General features: G+C 45.9%; 1 protein-coding gene across 2 annotated transcripts in view; it reads right to left on the bottom strand.

Moving 5' to 3' along the window:
• The window catches only part of NUGGC (nuclear GTPase, germinal center associated), a 43,799-nt gene that overhangs the window by 3,997 nt on the left and 21,646 nt on the right, over positions 1-18,156 (bottom strand). For both annotated transcript variants that reach the window (XM_053658596.1, XM_053658597.1), the window contains 9 exons: positions 17,785-17,960; positions 16,368-16,386; positions 15,532-15,621; positions 11,987-12,092; positions 10,613-10,746; positions 6,382-6,546; positions 3,426-3,583; positions 1,792-1,930; positions 822-930 (listed from right to left, as the gene is read on the bottom strand). In XM_053658596.1, coding sequence (XP_053514571.1) covers positions 822-930; positions 1,792-1,930; positions 3,426-3,583; positions 6,382-6,546; positions 10,613-10,746; positions 11,987-12,092; positions 15,532-15,621; positions 16,368-16,386; positions 17,785-17,960 — 1,096 coding nt within the window. The remainder of the gene's footprint in view (positions 1-821; positions 931-1,791; positions 1,931-3,425; positions 3,584-6,381; positions 6,547-10,612; positions 10,747-11,986; positions 12,093-15,531; positions 15,622-16,367; positions 16,387-17,784; positions 17,961-18,156) is intronic.

The following is an 18,156-nucleotide window of genomic DNA, read 5'->3' as shown; positions in this document are numbered from 1 at the left end:
ATACATATATACACACATACATAATATACATATGTACATTTATATATTAATATATGTAGTACCATTTTCCACACAGTGGAAATAGTTTAATAGCATGATATAAAAATTAATATGCTCAATATTTAGATCACAGGTGGCAAACACAAGGCCCATGGGACGAATCCGGCCCTCCACCTGGTTTTACCCGACCCAGCACCTGGTCTCTGCCTGGCAACAGCACCGAGTTCCCTGCCCCTAGTTAAGGAGTAGTTACATTTATACAGTCCTAAAGTTACATTCGGCCCTTTGAAGACAACCGCCAGGCTGATGTGGCCACTGGTAAAAATGAGTTTGACACCCCTGATCTAGATAACTATTGTTCAGAAAATCTAATGAGTGAATGAAGCAGGTGCTTATAAAATTCCAGCCCCTTGCCTCACAGAGAAAATAATAAATAATGAGGCTATCAAAATAAGAAGCTATCAAGTCAGTCTACAAGTACTTAAGAAAATGAGAACGAGAATTGGATGATGAATTTCACAGTTAAATTGGCTGCAGTGAGGCAGGGAAAGGAGAAGCAAGATGGAGAGATAAAGGATGGACAGAAGGAACCAGAAACACACAGATAAAAATGGCTCATCATTTACTTCCCCCACACTCTTGCCATTATTTGGTTTTAATTTGTAGACCACGGGAGTTGCAAGGACTTAGGAGGCATCAGGAAAAATACTTTGGGGGGGGGGGGCAGCAGAAAAGGATGCTAAGGTAGCTGACAGAAAGAGGAAGCAGAAATGTTTTAAAAAAAAAAGAAAGAAAAAGAAATGTGGCCTCCAGGGCCCAACCTTCGTAGCAGGGCTTCAGGTCGCTCTGAACTGAGGTGGTGAGAGACTCGTAGATCCTCCTCTTCTTCCTGAGGATGTGCCCCTCCAGGCCCCCCAGGATGGCGCTTATCTGAGAATCACAGGAAGGAAAGGCCACCTGTGACGATGCCTTCCACAGAAGCTGGCCAGTTGCTCCTGTTTACAGTCACGTGACTATAGTGTTGTCACGTGACTCCGGCAGGGCCTGCGCTGTGGGCGGAATATTTGCGCCCTCCGCCCCACATTCATGCACTGAAATCCTAATCCCCAATGTGACGGCTTTGGGCGGTGGCCCCGTGGAGGCGATGGGTCAGGAGGAGGGGGCTCCTGTGGCTGGGATCCCTTTCCCATAGAAGAAGCGTGGGAGGGCTCCCTCACCCCTTTGAACCGGGCGGCAGGCCCAGCCAGACGCCAAATCCGCCTGCACCTTGATCAGACTTCCAGCTCTAGAACCGTGAGCGGTAAATGTCTGAGGTTTATCAGCCACCCAGTTTATGCTGTTTTGTGAGCGCAGCCCCAGTGGACTAAGACAGCCTCAAAGACGAAAATCTCAAGGACTCTAAACCAAAAAATGATCTGCAAACATATGACACTTTTTTACCCTTCACTGCTGTGGGTAATGCTTCCTAATATTGGTAAATGTGATAGAGAGGTGAGTGAAAATGTTACAGGTAGATTCAAGTTTTTGTACATCTAAGGAGTCTTTGAAGATTCTTCCCAGGACCCGAGTCTACCGCGCAATCTCAGCATTTACTGTCAGTGGCAGGGGACCAGCGGGACAAAGCTTGGGGGGTGCCCTGCCCCTCTGTGCTGTGGGGCGCATAGCCCCTGCTCTAGGGTTCCCACAGACCCCGATTCTGCAGGGTTGGGAGAGACAGGCAGTGGCCAAAATCCTGTTGGGAAGAAAGCCACTACCAACCTCACTGCTCTTCTTAAGATAGAAGGATCTTACCTCCTGGATCAGGAAACGTTTTTTGCAGTTGTCATACTTCCAGCCATTTCTTATCCCAATTTCCATCATTTTCTCCTGGAGAGAGTGCTTAAACGCATCTATGTGCGGCATCAGAGCTGACCCTGTGGGCGTTCCAGCCCTGCGGAAGAAAGCAACGTAAAAATGTTAAGTGATGACAGTGCCTACTATGAGGCTAAAACAAAGAGGAAGCCAACTGGCGTGCTCTCATTCCTTTTTAAGCAAAGGGGACAAGACCTGACAGTCGCTGAGTTCCTATAATGAGTGTGGGCACTGTGCTGGGTCAGGCCATTGACATCAAAGCCTAGGAAATCAGTGTGATGATGCCCATTTTACAGATAAGAAAACTGAGGTTTGAAGGAGGTAGGTGATGTGTTTCCAGGCCACACAGCTAGTGAGAGGCAGAGCCAGGCTTTGGACACTGATCTGTTTACCCTCAGAACTCAGTCTTTGCACTTGAAAGAGTGGGACTGGAAGTATACCTTCAGAGATGGTTAAGACTTAAGGGAATGAAAACAAGGAGGATTATGCATCAATAGGCACAAGACAGTAAAGAAAGTTTCAGCACAGCCCAGGAATAAGAAGCAACAGGTTCAAAGGAGAGAGCGTGGGCTCGAAATCCTCGCTCTTTCCCTGTGAGCTGGGCGAATCCGTTTGTTCACTGATAAAAAGACAGAAACCCTTCAGAGGGTTATTGGGAGGAGGTGAGGACGCAGTGCACCCAATGCACTTAGCGTGGTTCCTGGAACGTCTCAGTTGCTTTCTGCTCCCTCCAGGCTGTCTAAAGCTGAGGGACGACCCTGGGCCACACACAGCTCTGGAAGAGATTAGAAAGGTCAGTGGGAGGCAGGTGGAATGCCTTGAATGCCATTCTAAGGACTTTGGAGTTTATCCTACAGACCTGTACATGGTGGGTGAGCATAGGTGGAATGGTATGATCTCAGAGGAGTTCAAAAGGAGGTGGGGGTGGGGAAGCGGGCAGTGAGTGAGAATCAAGCAAAGGTAGAACGGTTCAAGCAGCAGCAGGTGGTGAACCAGATGGCATGCTAGAAGCAACGGCGGGAGACTGGGGAAAGGCTGGAAGATCAGGAGCTTCTGTTTCTATCGGTGGAGAAAAGGATTGGTGGTCAAGAAAGAACGGAAGGAGGGGACACCAAGAAGGCACCTGCCCCCGCCCATGCCACGTCTGTGAGCATGCAGTCCGTCAAAAACAAACACAGAGTCCTCAGTGAGTCACGTCTTTGCATTCAGGGAAATTTATGAAAGCCATGTGTTTGCTTAACTCCACACTCTCCAACCAAAATACCCTATCCTGGGCTCAGATCCGTAAGAAAATTTATCCCCCACTTCATGTATAAGATATTTGAAAAATAATGGGAATCATAATATTAGTCTGAAAGCCACATCTCTATCTGCTCTCCAGGTCACCACGGGAAATTTCTAAGTAAACCAAACCCAGAAGGCTTTTGTGTTTTGCCGAAGAGTAAGCTTTCTTCCTCAGCTGCAAGCTACTCTCGACACTTCCAAATCCAGGGTACAAGTTCTTAAAGATGAGACTCTGGCCCAACATCCTTCAGATGTTTGTTCACAAAGGAACAAGAGGAAAGACCCTTTACCTAAAAATGCCTCCAAAAACTGGATCGATCTGGTCATAGATGGGCTGCGTGATGGCCTCGTTCAGATCTATTCGTGGGAGAGTCCTGGAGGCATAGATGCCATTCTTCAGGCAAACAGCTTTCAAAGTCTGGTGAAAGCCCTGGTTTCCCCTGCTCCTCTAGATAAGTAAACGGAGGGTTAGTGGACTTAATATACAGACTAGAGCATCACAGATCAGAACTGCATTGCCTTTGGCCAAAGGCTATTACCAAGAATCACAGTGGCAGCAACATATTCTTTCACCTTACTACCAAGCTAGACAGAGAAGATAGCAGTCATCCCGTCGGTGGGGTGCCCCTGCCCTGGGGCTTCCAAAGCACCCTGTGCTCGCTTCTCTTCTCATACAGTTTTGCATTTGTCTGTTTACTCTGTAGGTTCCCCTATATTGAGATCAGACACTGTGTCTCATCTGATACCTTGATGTCCGCGCCATCTGTGGAGGGCATGAGTCACGCTTGACAAACATCTGCTGAATGAGCAGTGACAAAATGAAAGTGTGGTACGACCCTACAGGGGAGGGGGGTAGCTGTTTTGGAGTTTTGCAAGCACTGTCACAATTTTTTATACTTTTTGTTAAATATTTAAGGAAATGCAATTTGATTTATGTATCTTTGCAATATTTTTTCCCAGAGAAATAAATCAACAAATCAGAGGGGGAAAATATTATGAAGCTAGAGCTGTAAGAGACATTGATAAATTTTAGCCAATGGGGATCTTTGTAAAGAGAAAAAAAATACATTTGCACTAACCTGACCAAAATTTCAGTAGAGGGCTTTGAGATCATTATTCAATGCTATATGTCTTTTGTTTTTTTAATTTATTTTTATGGTATTTTTTCCATTACCATATACTTCTCTCCCCCTAACCCCTGTAGTCGCCACACTGATACCTCTGACACAAGCTTTAAGGGAACCCCTTTCAAGTGAATAGCTGTGTGGCACCATTCTATCTACCTGCCTGCCTACCTATCTACCTACCTACCTATGTATCTTATTCTTCCCTTTTCACTTAATACTATAGCATGAGCATTTCTTAACTCATTATAAATAATTTGTAAAAATGACGGTAGTAACCACATAATACATCCTATGGACGTATTATGATTCATTTTACTATTCTCATGTTATTAGACATTTAGGTTATTTTACTCTGCTACATAATGATATGATGGTAGCATATAAATGTGCGCCCACATTTCTGATCACAAAGGAAAGCTGCTTACCAAATAGGGACACCTTGGGTGTGTTTACGCTCACAGAGAAAGAAGCCATTAAGGGGCTAATCAGAAAGAGGCGAGTTCATGGAATGAAGCCCTTGTGGAGGCCTGCAGCTGGCTGCCATGTCCCTTCCTTTTACAAGCAACTCGTCTCCTAGGAGACGTCTCCACCTCGTGCCTTCACCTTCTCAGCACCCATTTGCTCATTCCCTTCCTGTGATCTGGGATCTCTGGCCCTTGTATAGAATCAGTTCTCTCCGGGTCACTTAGTTATTGCTATGAAACAAGTTACCCCAAACTTAGTGGCTTAAAACAGCCACAAGCTTTTGTTATCTGTCACGGGTTGTGAGGGTCAGGAATTCAGACTGGTGTTGGCTGGTGGGTGTTTCACAGTTCACTGGGCGGCCAGGCTGTGCAGCCAAGGTTAAAAGGCAGATAAGTGCCACCCAGAAAACAGACCCGTGGATGATTCAAGGTCACTGGAAACAGATAACTGGCTCAAGGGTACAGCATTTACTCACAGCAGGAGGAGGGAAAGTCTGCACGAGATCCAGCCAGCCCCTTGTAACACCTGGGTCCCCGTGGCCAGAGGACCCACTCCACAGGGAGGCAGGTGATACAGTTGCTCACGGCCCACTTTGTGCTGTGGTAGGAGAACCCAACCCTGCCCCACAGATCGGAAACACAGAAAACTGGGGGCTTGGCTGAGGACCTTCGGTGCCTGCTCTGAGCAGAACAAAGGAGTTCACACTGAGCATGACACAGAGAAGCCAGACAAGCCCAGCGCAGGCTGTGAGGGCTCTTTATCTCTCGGTAGGAAGAGTTCCAGGCCCAGGGCCCCTTCTCATGTGGCCAAGTGAGGGTCAAAAGACTGCATGTACCAGTGGCCTTTGCCAAAGCTGGCCGGTTCTGGCTCAGGGCTTCTCTGTGAGGGTCCCTCGGGTGTCAACGGGGTTTACGGTCAGCCCCCTGACTGCGGCTAGAGGACCTGCTTCCAAGGAGGCTCATCACAGGGTGAGGAAGATGGTGCTGGCCATTGGTGGGGGCCTTGACACTGTTCCTCGTGGACTTCAGCACAGGGAGGCTGGCTTCCCACTGAGCAAGAGACCGGGCCTCGGAAGCCACACACTGTCCTACCTGCAGCACTCTGCCGCCCACGGAAAGCAGCTCTGTCTGACTCTGTGAGGGGGGAGACTCCACCAGGCACAACGGCCAGGAGATGAGGCTCGCTGGGGCCAGTTTGGGGCTGCCTATCACGGTCACCAGTGAAGACTCTCGATGGCCACACCCAGTTGCCTTTTCTTACCCTGATTTTCCTTAACTCCTCAGGAATATCTCAGAATCCCCTTAACGACAGATGCGTGACCTTTCCTGCTTGCTTTTCGTATCAGAAAATAAGACCTTGAGCATTATACTAAAAATGAGTATTAAAAAATAAGGAAATAAGCACTACACTATTTCCTCTTCCTACTACCTCTGGGACTGAGCTCTCTCTGCTCCCTCTCCTGGCTCCTCTTTATCTTGCTCCCTAAATGAGGCCTTCGTCTGAGGTTATATCATACTATTGTCCCCCTTCCTACTCCTCAGTGCCTTTCACTCCTATAGATCTGAGTGTACATTTCTTAGAGGTCACTACCAAACCCTGACCTTGGGGATCGGGCAGACCTCACCAGAGGCTTTCCCTGGAAAGGGTCACTCACCACCAGACATGCCCTGAGGATCCGTCGGTAGGAAGTCCTGGCATTTCTGACCCCTTCGTGCAGAGGCTGTGCCATGTGGGCGAAGCACTGGTCGATGGCCTTCTCCAGCAGCTGTACTTGCTCTTCCACAAATCTCCGCAGGCCACTCATGTGCAAGTGCTCGTTCTAGGGGCAGGACCATAGGGAGCATGAAGCCACCGCCTCCCTAATGGCACTTTCTCCTCAAATTTTGCTTCCTTTGAATTTGATTTAGCCTGAGTTTATCCCCCACAGTTGACTTCTCCTTAATGTCCCAATTAAGCATCCCTCAAGCTTTGTGGGACGGGAGAATGGAACAACCATATGCCTCCTGCTGCTTTCTTTAGGTGTATAGCCCATCGGACGATTTGGGGGAATAGTTATCCAAATAAAAACTCTTAATGAGCTTTGACTGTGCACCAAGCAGTTTTTGAGACCAGTGTTTCTCAAACTTTATTATGAATACAGATCACCAGGAGATGCAAATCTGAGGGCTTGGGAGTCTACATTTCTAGCAAGCCCCCAGGTGAGGCTAATCTTCTGTGCCCTGGACCATGCTTTGAATAACAAAGCTACAGCACCAAAAATTAAGGCTTGGCCCCTTCTTCAAAGGAGAATATGACCCAGCTGGGAAGAAAAATATCTACGCAAATCACAAAAGGGAGGGACCACCAGGGACAACCTCGGCCTTTAGGTTCAAACTGGAAACTCCAGTGTCGGTTCCCTGTGTGAGCGCCTTGGGGGGTCGGTTCCCTGCAGCAGACAGAAGCCACACTGTATGTAGCTGGGCACTCTCGGCCCTTCAGAGCCAGGACTCAAGCAACCTCTCCAGCATCACCGGCTCAGTTTGCCTGACATGTCCTCCCACGCAGCTGCCCCTGAACTTGCTACCATTCCCCAAAGGTGCCATATCCTTTGTGACCTCATGCCTTTGCCTGTGCTGTTCCCACCTTCTAGTCCTTCCAGACAAAGCTCAGCACTGACCTCCTATGTGATGCCCGCCCTCACTCCCCCAGGCAGATTGGAGCTCTCTCCTATGTTCCCACTGCATGTTGCACACCCCTGTGTCACAGCATTCCTCCTGCTGTGCTGTCTCTCTCATCCCACGTCTCCTCCTCTGGACTCTGGGGACTTGCTAAAGGGACAGAGTTGCTAAAGTCTGTTTACTCCCAGGCACAGCAAGTGCAGCCCGTAGACATTTATAGAGTGAATGAGCGGCCCGGGGACCTGGGGATAATGCAGGTTTATAAATTCTGTTCCAAATCTGATGACAGAAATGGCCCGTGAATTGACGTGTGACCTTAACGGATGACTTAGCTTCTCTGGATCTTGACTTCAGAGAAGACTGGGAGTGTTACAGTCAATGAGCTTGAGAGTTTAAGGAGCCTATTTAGCTTTAGGCATGCCCTGAAGGGTTCTGTGGTTTCACTGATAAGAATTCTCTAAGCCATACTGTCCTTCACATTCTTTTGAATTTGTGGCTGGTGATCGAAATAAGAACAAAGTCACAAAAACAAAATCTATGGACAGAATTCTCACAAAATCCTCACTCATAACAAATCCATGTTAGAAAAAACAACAAAAAATGATAACAAAGGGAAGGGCTGGAAATAAAAGAACAGTAAAAAGGGGAAGGGCCGGTACCTGCTTTGAATAAATGCAGGGCTCATTTGACATTGAGATGTCATAATCAATTTCCTATCAATCCTTAAAAAATAATGATTAGAGCCCTGTTCATTTAAAATCACCAGCTATATAAACCATCATTTTGTGTGTGTGTGTGTTTTAAGGCACAATCTCAAAAAAAAGTCAATCGCGTACATTTTTAGGTCTGATATTTTTCAGAATGCAAAGGAACTGACTGAATTCTTGCCTTCCAACTTTCCATCAAAAAACTAAGGCTGAGACCAGTATCTGAAGCCAAAGAATTTTGAAGAAAGCTGCTGGCAACTCCCTCTAAAAGGTTATCAAACAAGTGCCAACCAGCCCCCTCCACTGTGTTTTCTGTCGCCTGGAGTCTGGTTGCAAGGACGAGCCGAGCCCCTGGGAGGGCCATACTTCTGCATCAGTGGAGAGGAGCATGCGGGGCCAACGCTTTGAGTCCGATTGCAAAAGGCCTCGCTCGGTCTTTGTGTTTGTAAAATACACCAACCACACACAGTACCGCATCTGATTGGTTTTCCACCAGCACTTCCAAAAGCAATCTTTTGCTGGGCAGAGAGGCCACTTTCACCCTAAAGAACTTTTTCGGGAAATTAGGAGGTTAAACCTTTCCCCAGTGTTTAAGAGGACAAAGTCAAATTAGAAAGTCTCAGATTCCAGAAGGGTCTTTTTTTTTTTTAATTTCCCTCACAGAACTAGACCTTTTGGTATAATAAGAAAGGCATAAGGAATATGATATTTAAAAAGTGAATCTTTCTCTAGAGTTCACTTGTGTATAGAATTTTTAAAATGTGGACATTTGAGCCAAACTGCGTAGACCATCTACAGTTGGTGTTGAGTACTTTTCACATCGAATTCGGGGCTCTATTATCTGCCTCTCCTTGCCACTTCCCAGGGCCATCGCAGGCTCACTTTCCCACGTTCCCAGGACCTTGATCTCCCATAGAGCCCTACTGGTCCGCTTTCTCTGTCCCTTTCCTGTTCTGCACACCAACAAGTCACACAACTTGCATAAATCTGATGGTGAAAGCAAGTGCGAAAATAAACAGCAACCAAACGAGAACACCCAAAGCCCATTTACTCAGAGGTTGCTATAGCAAAGCAGTCAGCCACGGCCACTTGCGTTTGGCAGAGACTCGAACAGGCCCTCGAGTAGGCCCTGACTGCAGGCCGTGGACACGGGGTAGCTGCAGGCGGGCCAACTAGGAGTAGGGAGCCTGTGTGACTCAGCAGAGCGCCTACTTGGCATTCTCTGGTTGGTCCTAAGTTGGTTGCAGGGTAATTGAGGAAAGCTGTCAGTTGTTAACTAAGGTCTGGCCATTTGGGGCCGACTGTGACAGAAGTTATCCTTTAGTTTCTTGGATCATTGTGAGAGACAGCAGTCTGACCCCCTGCAAGCCTAACTTCCAGCATGCTGGCTTCCCGAGCTCTTTATTGTCGAAGAAGGGCTGGTTTCCTCAACAGACCGTGGGTCTGAATTTTTTCTTTACACAGTTGACCCTTGAACAATACAGGACTTAGGGGAGCTGACCCCTGTGAAGTCGAAAATCTGCATTCAACTTTGACTCCACTACACTACGGATGGCCTACTGTTGACCTGAGGCCTTACCGATAACAAAAACAGTCAATTAGCACGTATTTTGTACGTTATATGTTTATATACTGTAGCCTTACAATAAAGTGAGCCACAGAAAAGAAAATGTTAGTAATAAAACATAAGGGGAATACAGTTACAGTACTATATGTATTTAACGAAAAAGTTCCTTATGAGCAGACACACGTGGCCCAAACCTGTGCTGTTCAAGGGTCAACTGTCTACGATTGTCTCTTCATCAGTCAGTCCCTCACAAGGAAGAAATGTGGTTGGTGACTGGTTCCAGCAACAGATTTTCCTCCAGAACTCTCTTAAGCCTCTACTTTTGCAGCTTATTCCTTTCATTTTAGGGTAAAAAAAGAAAGAAAGAAAGAAACCACCATCAAAGAGATAGATTTGTCCATTACTATGAGAAAAGTAATTTTAACAGGTCGCGTAGAAGGCACATGTTCTTACTGTGACAGTAAATACCTAAACTCTTGGCTGAAAGTCCCTCCTACTTCCCCTCCTCTCGCATCCTCGGGGCTCTGAGTTTGAGATCTGACAGTACCAGGGCGTGGCGGGCGTCCACAGACAGACGGGGACTTCTTGGACTCTGCCTGCACGTGCCTCTGCAGGGTGAGCAAGGATGGTCTGTATTCCACTAGACGTAACAAAGCACTGTGGCCACCGCTAAACATGTCCCGTCTTATTCAAGTGTCAGGAGAGGGGAAAGTTGCTGCCGACTGTTTTTACACTTTCTCCTCAGTCCACGTGTCCCAAGTAAAATATTCTTTCTTTTCTTACTCACATGTTACGGGTTTAAACTCTAATTATCTTTCTATTCTCTTTAGAGTCTCTGAGCTTAGTATCTTCCTTTGATGTGAAAAGGAAAAACATCCTATGTTCCTAACACGGTAAAAGACAATGCCCTGCCCCGGGAGGGGGGCAGAGAACACAGCCAGGCGGCGTCCATACCGGCAGGTTTTCGGGGCAGTTGAAACTGTCCGTGAGGAGCAGCAGGCCAAAGGCTTCGGTCACGTACTTGGTCACCGTCCTCCTCTTCTTGTCCAAGAGCCTTTTCCTGATATATTCTCTTAACTTGGGGATTTCTGGGATTCACAGGCAGCACAAACAATTTTATTAGACCAGAGTTCACAGGAAATAGAATTCGCCGCAATGACCAGGTCAGGACAGCAGTCTGAATGAACTGCTGTCCGGCTCCTACAGGGGCTGGACGCCCCCTAAACAGGCCTTCCTGAGGGCCTTTGCCCCAGGACTCTGACCCGCAATGACGAAGGGTGAGTCAGCAATGACAACCACCCATGTTTTTAGCGGCATAAAACAAACCGTGTAGAAAAGTGCAAGCTGGTTTTTAAAAACTGGCACTTCCTCTGGATGAGTACCTCCTTACCTGAGTAATGAAACCAAAGGTGCTCGCACTTTTAGAGTCTCGGCCCTTCAGTCCCCCTAGATTTTTCCATCTAATAACCTTTAATATCCAAACAGTTTCCACTTGCTGTTGGAAGGGAGAAGAACCTCTGATGGGGGAGGGGGCGGGGGGAGGGCGGGGAGTGGGATTCCAGAGCAGGAATTGAACTCCACCGCAACCTTTGGTCAGTCGGAAGGTAACAGCTGCCACTCACGGTCCTCTCCAGCGTTCCTTTCAGTGGAGGTTTTCCTACACCATTTCTTGCATGTACCATGCTGATTATTTCTTTTATATCCTTGTTCAAGCAGTCCCCCAATTTCTGGGATCATCTCACACCTTCTCCTCCTTAACTCATCCACATCTAGTGAAATGCATGCACATTTTAAGCCATTTTAAGCTCAGACCAAAGTCAAGCTCAGGTCCCCAGTTCTCACTGAGAACTCCAGGCACACAGGTCCCTGGGTTCTCTGACCTTTGACGGTACCTGTAGCCCTACTGAACTAAGCCTTATTTTCACTTTGACTTTTGCACATGACTTAGTATTAGCTCCTCATCTCGATTTTAAGTGGTATGAAGAAAGGGGCCACATCTTCTACTTTTTCCTGCTACAAACAAAGCAAAAATAGATACTCAGGAAATTCTTCATATTCCCATAGCTGGGTGCCTACAGACGCTCAAGCCAAATACTACCCCAGTTGCTAACCTTTGTGAAGCGATGGTGATATCTGGAGGAGAGACGAACTGTGGTCTCCGGCACCACAACCACGCCGAGGGACAAAAACAACAACAGGTGCATTTGCTAATAGGTATAGAAACTGTGGCAAGCTGGAAGTATGGACAAAAAGTTCTCAAGCAAAAAGTTCAGAGTGCCGAGTTTAATCCTGAGAATTTTAGTGATTGAGATTTTTGTTTTTAATTACCAGTTTCCTCTTCAGTGAGGAGAGCCTGTTGCCAGTACTCCTGGGCGCTGACCGTGTACACCAGATCTGAGGCTCCCAGAGCCTTGGAATCCGCGGGCAGTTTCCTCTGAAGCAAGAGGGGCACACAAGGGGCAGATTACTCAGCATGGCAAAGGAAACGGCACAGGCCTCCTTCACCTTCAGCTCCTTCACCTTCGGTTCTACAAGAGCCCATAAGGAACAGACAGTATTCTATACGTGAGGTGCTCCCATCTGTCCACACCTCACACGGTGGGAAGTTGTTTACAAAGTGCTGCACAGAAACTATTCCTTTGGGAGTTAAAATGATAATTCTAAAAAGAAGGCCTGGCTGGTGTAGCTCAGTGGATTGAGTGCGGGCCTGCGAACCAAAGAATCACTGTTCGATTCCCAGTCAGGGCATATGCCTGGGTTGCAGGCTGGTTCCCAGAGGGGACACACAAGAGGCAACCACGCATTGATATTTCTCTCCTTCTCTCCTTCCTCTCTAAAGATAAGTAAATAAAAATATTTTTAAAAAAGAAATGCACTGAGTAAATAGTTTAAAAGTGTATTTAAATGCTCAGAGTGAGAGAAGCACCAGGACCCGTTTTGGATAAAGAAACATAACCCTGGAAAAGGCAGTGATGGGCTGCAGGCAGCTTGTGCCAGCCCTGAGAGCCACTGGACACAGCTCTTCCTGACTCTGCCTTCACTGACATCACACAGGTTAAAACTGGCAATGGCGGGAGTCTTTACACCATGGGAATCGGCACACACTACAAATCAGGCCTTTTCTTTTCTTTTCTTTTCTTTTCTTTTCTTTTCTTTTCTTTTCTTTTCTTTTCTTTTCTTTTTTTAGTAGAGAGCTGATTGTTAAACACTTATCAGCACAACACAACCCGATACTGGGAAAAGGTTCTATAAAAGTGCAAGTTTCTGAGCTGGGTGGTTAGTGAATAATTTTACACATTTAAATACAAAGTGATGTTTAAGCAAACGATGGTTTTAAATGTCAAGAAATTAAGAATCGGGTGAGAGAAAATTTTTTATGATTAGAAAAACATCATCACAGAGAAGTCATACTAGAATTACGCACAAATATTGTTCCACAACCCTTCCTTCATCTCACTTAAAAGAGAAAAACCGTAAAGAAAGTGTGTTGTGGGGGGTGGTGCATAATTATAAAAAAATTAAAAAAAAAAAAGAAAGAGTGTGTGTGCAGTTATTTGGGGGCAGCAGAAAACAGTGGAGAGTCATCAACCTTTCTGATGCAAAGATAGAAAAGAGCCAATGAGTGAATCCCTGGCAGAGGGGAGAGTCTGTATGGGCAAGGTAAGCCCATGTGGTCAAGGTCAGACCAGAGACGCTGGGTAGGCTTCCAGAAGCCCCGCACACTTGAGTAGCAGTTGTGTGAGAGCAAAGGAGAGACACACAGGAGAAGTCTAGGTTTTCTTTACAGGTATGCTAAAGTGAAGGCAAATGCTGCATAATAACCAGCTCAAATGACATGTATGAGAAATTCAAAACCCAGCTCTCTCTCACTTGCCACATATAATTAGTCATTCAGACCTGTAGATCTAACCTCCCTAATATTTCTTGAATGTATCTGCTCTACTCTATTCCTATAGTGACTGCCTAGTTCAGACTCTCAACTAACCCTCCCTAATGGTCTTCACTCAACGCTCCCTGCAACCTTCCATTCTCCACACTGCTGAGAAAACAGTCTTTCTAAAATGTGTAGTACAATTGACCCTTGAAGAATATGGCTTTGAAATGTGTGGGGCCACTGATATGTGGATTTTTTTTCAATTGACCTCAATTCAAACCCCCATTTTCAAGGGTCATCTCCTCACTTTGGGAATCTGTGTATGCAGAGGACCAACTGCAGTTATACACATATGATTTGACTGCACAGGAGGTCAGTACCCCTAACTCCCACATGTTCAAGGGTAACTGTATTTTCAGATGGAGACCAATAAATGTACCCTCCAGGATCTGTAATTTTCCTTACTATTTTTTCTTAACTTTCATTTTTTATAATTAAAAAATAAGCATGGATGTCTATATGAATAACTGCCTTATAGTCAACCTCTGCCTCATGTTTTCTATAATTAAAATTAAATGTGCTCCAAATGAAAGCATACAGTATAGGTAAGATTTCACAATAATTCAAACTGAAATTAAGTGGTTGGAGAATTGCAGTACCACCTAGCCGTCAGAGGTGCAGCTGGGCAGACCTCAGAAGAACTTGTACTGCAACAGCCAAACCGCACTTGCCCTACGGGCTGATGCATTGCCGCCCACACCCTGTTCTGTCTCCCATACACACCAATTTACCCCCTTATGAGTGATACAAGCAGGCGTGAATTGTGTATCGAAGAATTTTACGTTTCTATTTCCAGGAGCAATACAATTAGGTACTCACAAAATGCATATTTCATAATGCCACAAAAACGATTAAAGAGAATAAGAACAGCTTTACTGATTTATTGCCTCATTAAAACCAGCATTCAAGAATTGTTTGGTAGAAGACTTTGGCTTAAATATGAGGTCTGATTATTCTGAATCAGAAAAAAAAGGTTTGAAATTTTCAATTCTGCGTTGTACTTCAGACAATTTCTGTTTGGATATAATTGAAGCCAAAATATAGAAAGCAATTAAATACTGAAATGGACCTAAGGCCATATGTTTTTACTATTAAACCCAGCACTGGAGATATAGTTTCAGCAAAACCATATTATCTACCACATTATACTAACTCTGATATATTGTACTCCTTATGTTGTTTTGTGTATATTTTATCTAAAAATTGGTTTCAGTTTTATGGTTGTATAAGACTATGATAGTAAGAAGCATCATATTTGTACTTATTTCTGTGACAGACAATAAAAATAATTTAAGAAAACACTGAGAGTCTCACAGAACATTTACTCAAGCTTGAAAAATACGGCTCAGGCCTATCTCCCAGCAGCCGTCCACACGCCTTTTGCCGAGCTATTCAAAATACTTGCATCTAGGTCGCCACACAGAACAGGTTTTTTTCAATCATGTTCTTCCCTCCATCTCAAATGCTCTTTTTCCTACTTCTTCACCACACGAAAGTTACTGGTGCTTTAAAATTCTGTTTGGAAGGCGGAGGGTTTTCCCTGAACCTACCCAGAGCCACCTCCCTGACTGCCAATGTGACTTGAGCGCCTTCCTTCTGTGTTCTCACAGTGACCGATAGTCCTCTGGCCAGACTGTGCGGTGATCCCTGACTTCACCCGCACACGTTTCTCAACAGACCATATGCTCGTTCAATTCTTCCAACAATCGGGAAGTAGCTGTGTTATTTCCCATTCCACGAATGAGAAAATGGGGGCTCAGAGAGGTATAGTAATTTGCCTAAGGTCACAAAGTTATTAATCAACAGAACTAAGGTAAGTCCAAATTGTCTACTCCCAAACTTTGGCCCTTGCTACTACCCAAGACCAAAGAGACATTTATTTTTCAAAATCTGAGTAATCGAAAAGCAGAAAAATACACAGAGAAATCTGTTAACTCACCTTTAGTTTTTCCTTGAGAATTCTATTCCTTTGTAGTTTTATCATTTCATTTCTTTCCAAAACAGCCTCTCGCTGACTTTGAATAGCTTGCTGCGATGTGAAGGGAAATAAAAGCATGGCAAAGAGTATACAATTATCAAGAGTGATGAAGTGAGCCCTGGCTGATGTAGCTCAGTGGATTGAGCACAGGCCTGCGAACCAGACAATCGAGGTTCAACTCCTGGTCAGGGCACATTCCTGGGTTGCAGGCCAGTTCCCTGCAGGCCAATTCCCGGCAGGGAACACATAAAAAAGGCAACCATACATTGATGCTTCTCTCCCTCTCTCCTTCCCTTTCCCTCTAAAGATAAATAAATAAAATCTTTTAAAATTTTTCACTTCTTAAAAAAAAAAAGAGTGATGAAGTATAAGATGCATGTTTTATTGACAGATCTTCACTTGGCCCAGACCAATGCACATACATTCAAATTATAGAATATTAATCACAGAAAGTATTGTTTAAAAATAACTAGTCTGGCTGCGGCCACATAGCTCAGTTGGTTGAAGTGTTGCCCTCATATGCCAAGGGTGCAGGTTTGATCCCTGGTCAGGGTACATACCAATATCAAGCAATGAATGGATAAAAAAGTAGAACAACAAATCAATGTTTGTTTCTTTCTCTCTCTCCACCCCCAAATCAATAAATTAATTTCTCAAAATTAAGAGAAAAGCTAGTCAATGCCTATGTCCAAACTCACCAAGATGTTTACATTAAATGTGTGCAATTTTGGGGTATATCAGCTCTATCTCAGTAGAACTTTAAAAATTAAAAATAAAAATAGCTGGTCCATACTTACCTTTCCCACTTTCCTTTCCCTGAAATGAAATTAGAAAATTACAGCAATTACTAATCTCATCATGTGTCGAGGCAGCCTTTGACTTTCCCTGAAAGCAGCGCCCACCATCCCAACCTTGACGCCTTCACATTGGCTCTTCCTTCGGCTCAAGCGCCAGGCACTCGCTCCTCTGACCCCCTCCAGTGTCCACTTGGAAAGAGTGTCTTCATTTCTCCATGCTTTGCCATCAGTGGAATTTTCTGTGGCCTCACCCCTGACCCAGTCCAAATGCAGCTCGCTCCCTCTCTGTCTCTCTCTGGGTTTCTGTAGCACTTGGCTGGTCCCTCTCATCTAAACTTAAGCCCTCTTTTAAGACATGACAAGGCAATATGCATCCCTGAATTGGCAGGCCCACCACCGTGTTCAATGAACATCGAGTAAATTAGAGTGACTGGGGTTTAGTTTTAGAGTGGGCATCGGAAAGGGAGAGATTTAGATGTTATTCTGCAGCGGGGGTTAGGGTGGATAGAATCTGTGAGGAAAAGTGAAGCTGAAATTCCAACCTGGACCATGGGAGCAAGAACTAGGGGGGACAAGCCTTCACCTGTTTCTTTATTAAGAAAGTTTTCTCTGCTTAGTAAATTCCTGGAGACACCGGACTCAAGTCTCAGTGGGTGGGGGCGAAATGGAAGAGGTGACGGGGAAAGGAGTCTTGTTAGAGCAGAGAAACATTAACAGTGTTGTGCCCTGTGATCATATGCCCGGGTGCCCAGCACAGCCCAGTGTCGACCTGCTGACCCTCTGTAACTTCCACTTGGAAAGTGTCCCGATGTGGAAGACAAGTCAGAGTCCTCCTAGTTATGGGGCGGGGTGGGGGGCAGACATCTACACGGAAATCGATATAAATTAATATCTACTAAGCTCTAAAATGCTTATCTTTCATGGTCTGTTGTTGTTGTTAGAATGTCCCTCTGTAAGAATGCTTTTACTTTTGGCCAAGGCTCTAGAAGTTTAGAACTTGATTGCAAATGGATTTAAAATCTCAGGAGTAGGCAAATCTGAAAACAGAATCTGACACTTCAAAGCTGCACTGTGCCAGAGGGTATTCTGGAAAGTGCCTACTAGCTGTGGGCACCTACGTTTCCCATAATGGGGGCCAGGCCGGACCATCACAGGGCACAACCACAGGAGGAGCTGTTAGCATCTCACACATGCGAGCGGCAGCCCTGAGCTACGAAGGGAATAACCCGCTGGGTGTTAAGCAGCTACTCTGGAAGAGGAGCCCCCGTGGTCAGGGTCCTGATGTCCCAGGAAGTCACCTAGACTTCTCTGTCCTCCCCTACGGTCACTCCCTATGTCCACAATGCCCACCACATCCCGGGTCAAAGCTCCGTCTTTACAGTAGTCAGGGCACATCCCTGCAAGCCCCACGTGGTACCTCAGATATTCCGGCAGGTGGAGTTTGTCGGCCTTGGTGACCACCAGGGCCACATCCCTGCAGAAACCCCGCTGGCAGGCTTTGATGCTCTCACTCAGAAGGTCTTCGTGGGCTCTCCCTCCAGAAACTCTCTCGATGTCGCTGATCACCCAGATCACTGAGCACTTGTCGATGGTCTGTGAAGCACGACCACATCATGTCAAGAACATAAACAGAGTCTCAGTTGTAGAGGACAGGATTCCTTCATGCGTCACGTGCTCTGCACTCAGCCCGTCTCTCTCCCCACCCCGCTCTCACCGCACTCTCCCTGCTCCCCCAGCCACACCGAGCCCCTTGCATGTTCTCAGCTGTAACTTGCTCTGTCATCTCTCA

Source organism: Artibeus jamaicensis, unplaced genomic scaffold, assembly GCF_021234435.1.
Source record: "Artibeus jamaicensis isolate MK-2021 breed Jamaican fruit bat unplaced genomic scaffold, CSHL_Jam_final scaffold_537, whole genome shotgun sequence".
Taxonomy (NCBI): domain Eukaryota; kingdom Metazoa; phylum Chordata; class Mammalia; order Chiroptera; family Phyllostomidae; genus Artibeus; species Artibeus jamaicensis.
Note: the sequence above shows the minus strand (reverse complement) of the source record. Positions and strands in the feature narration are given on the sequence as shown.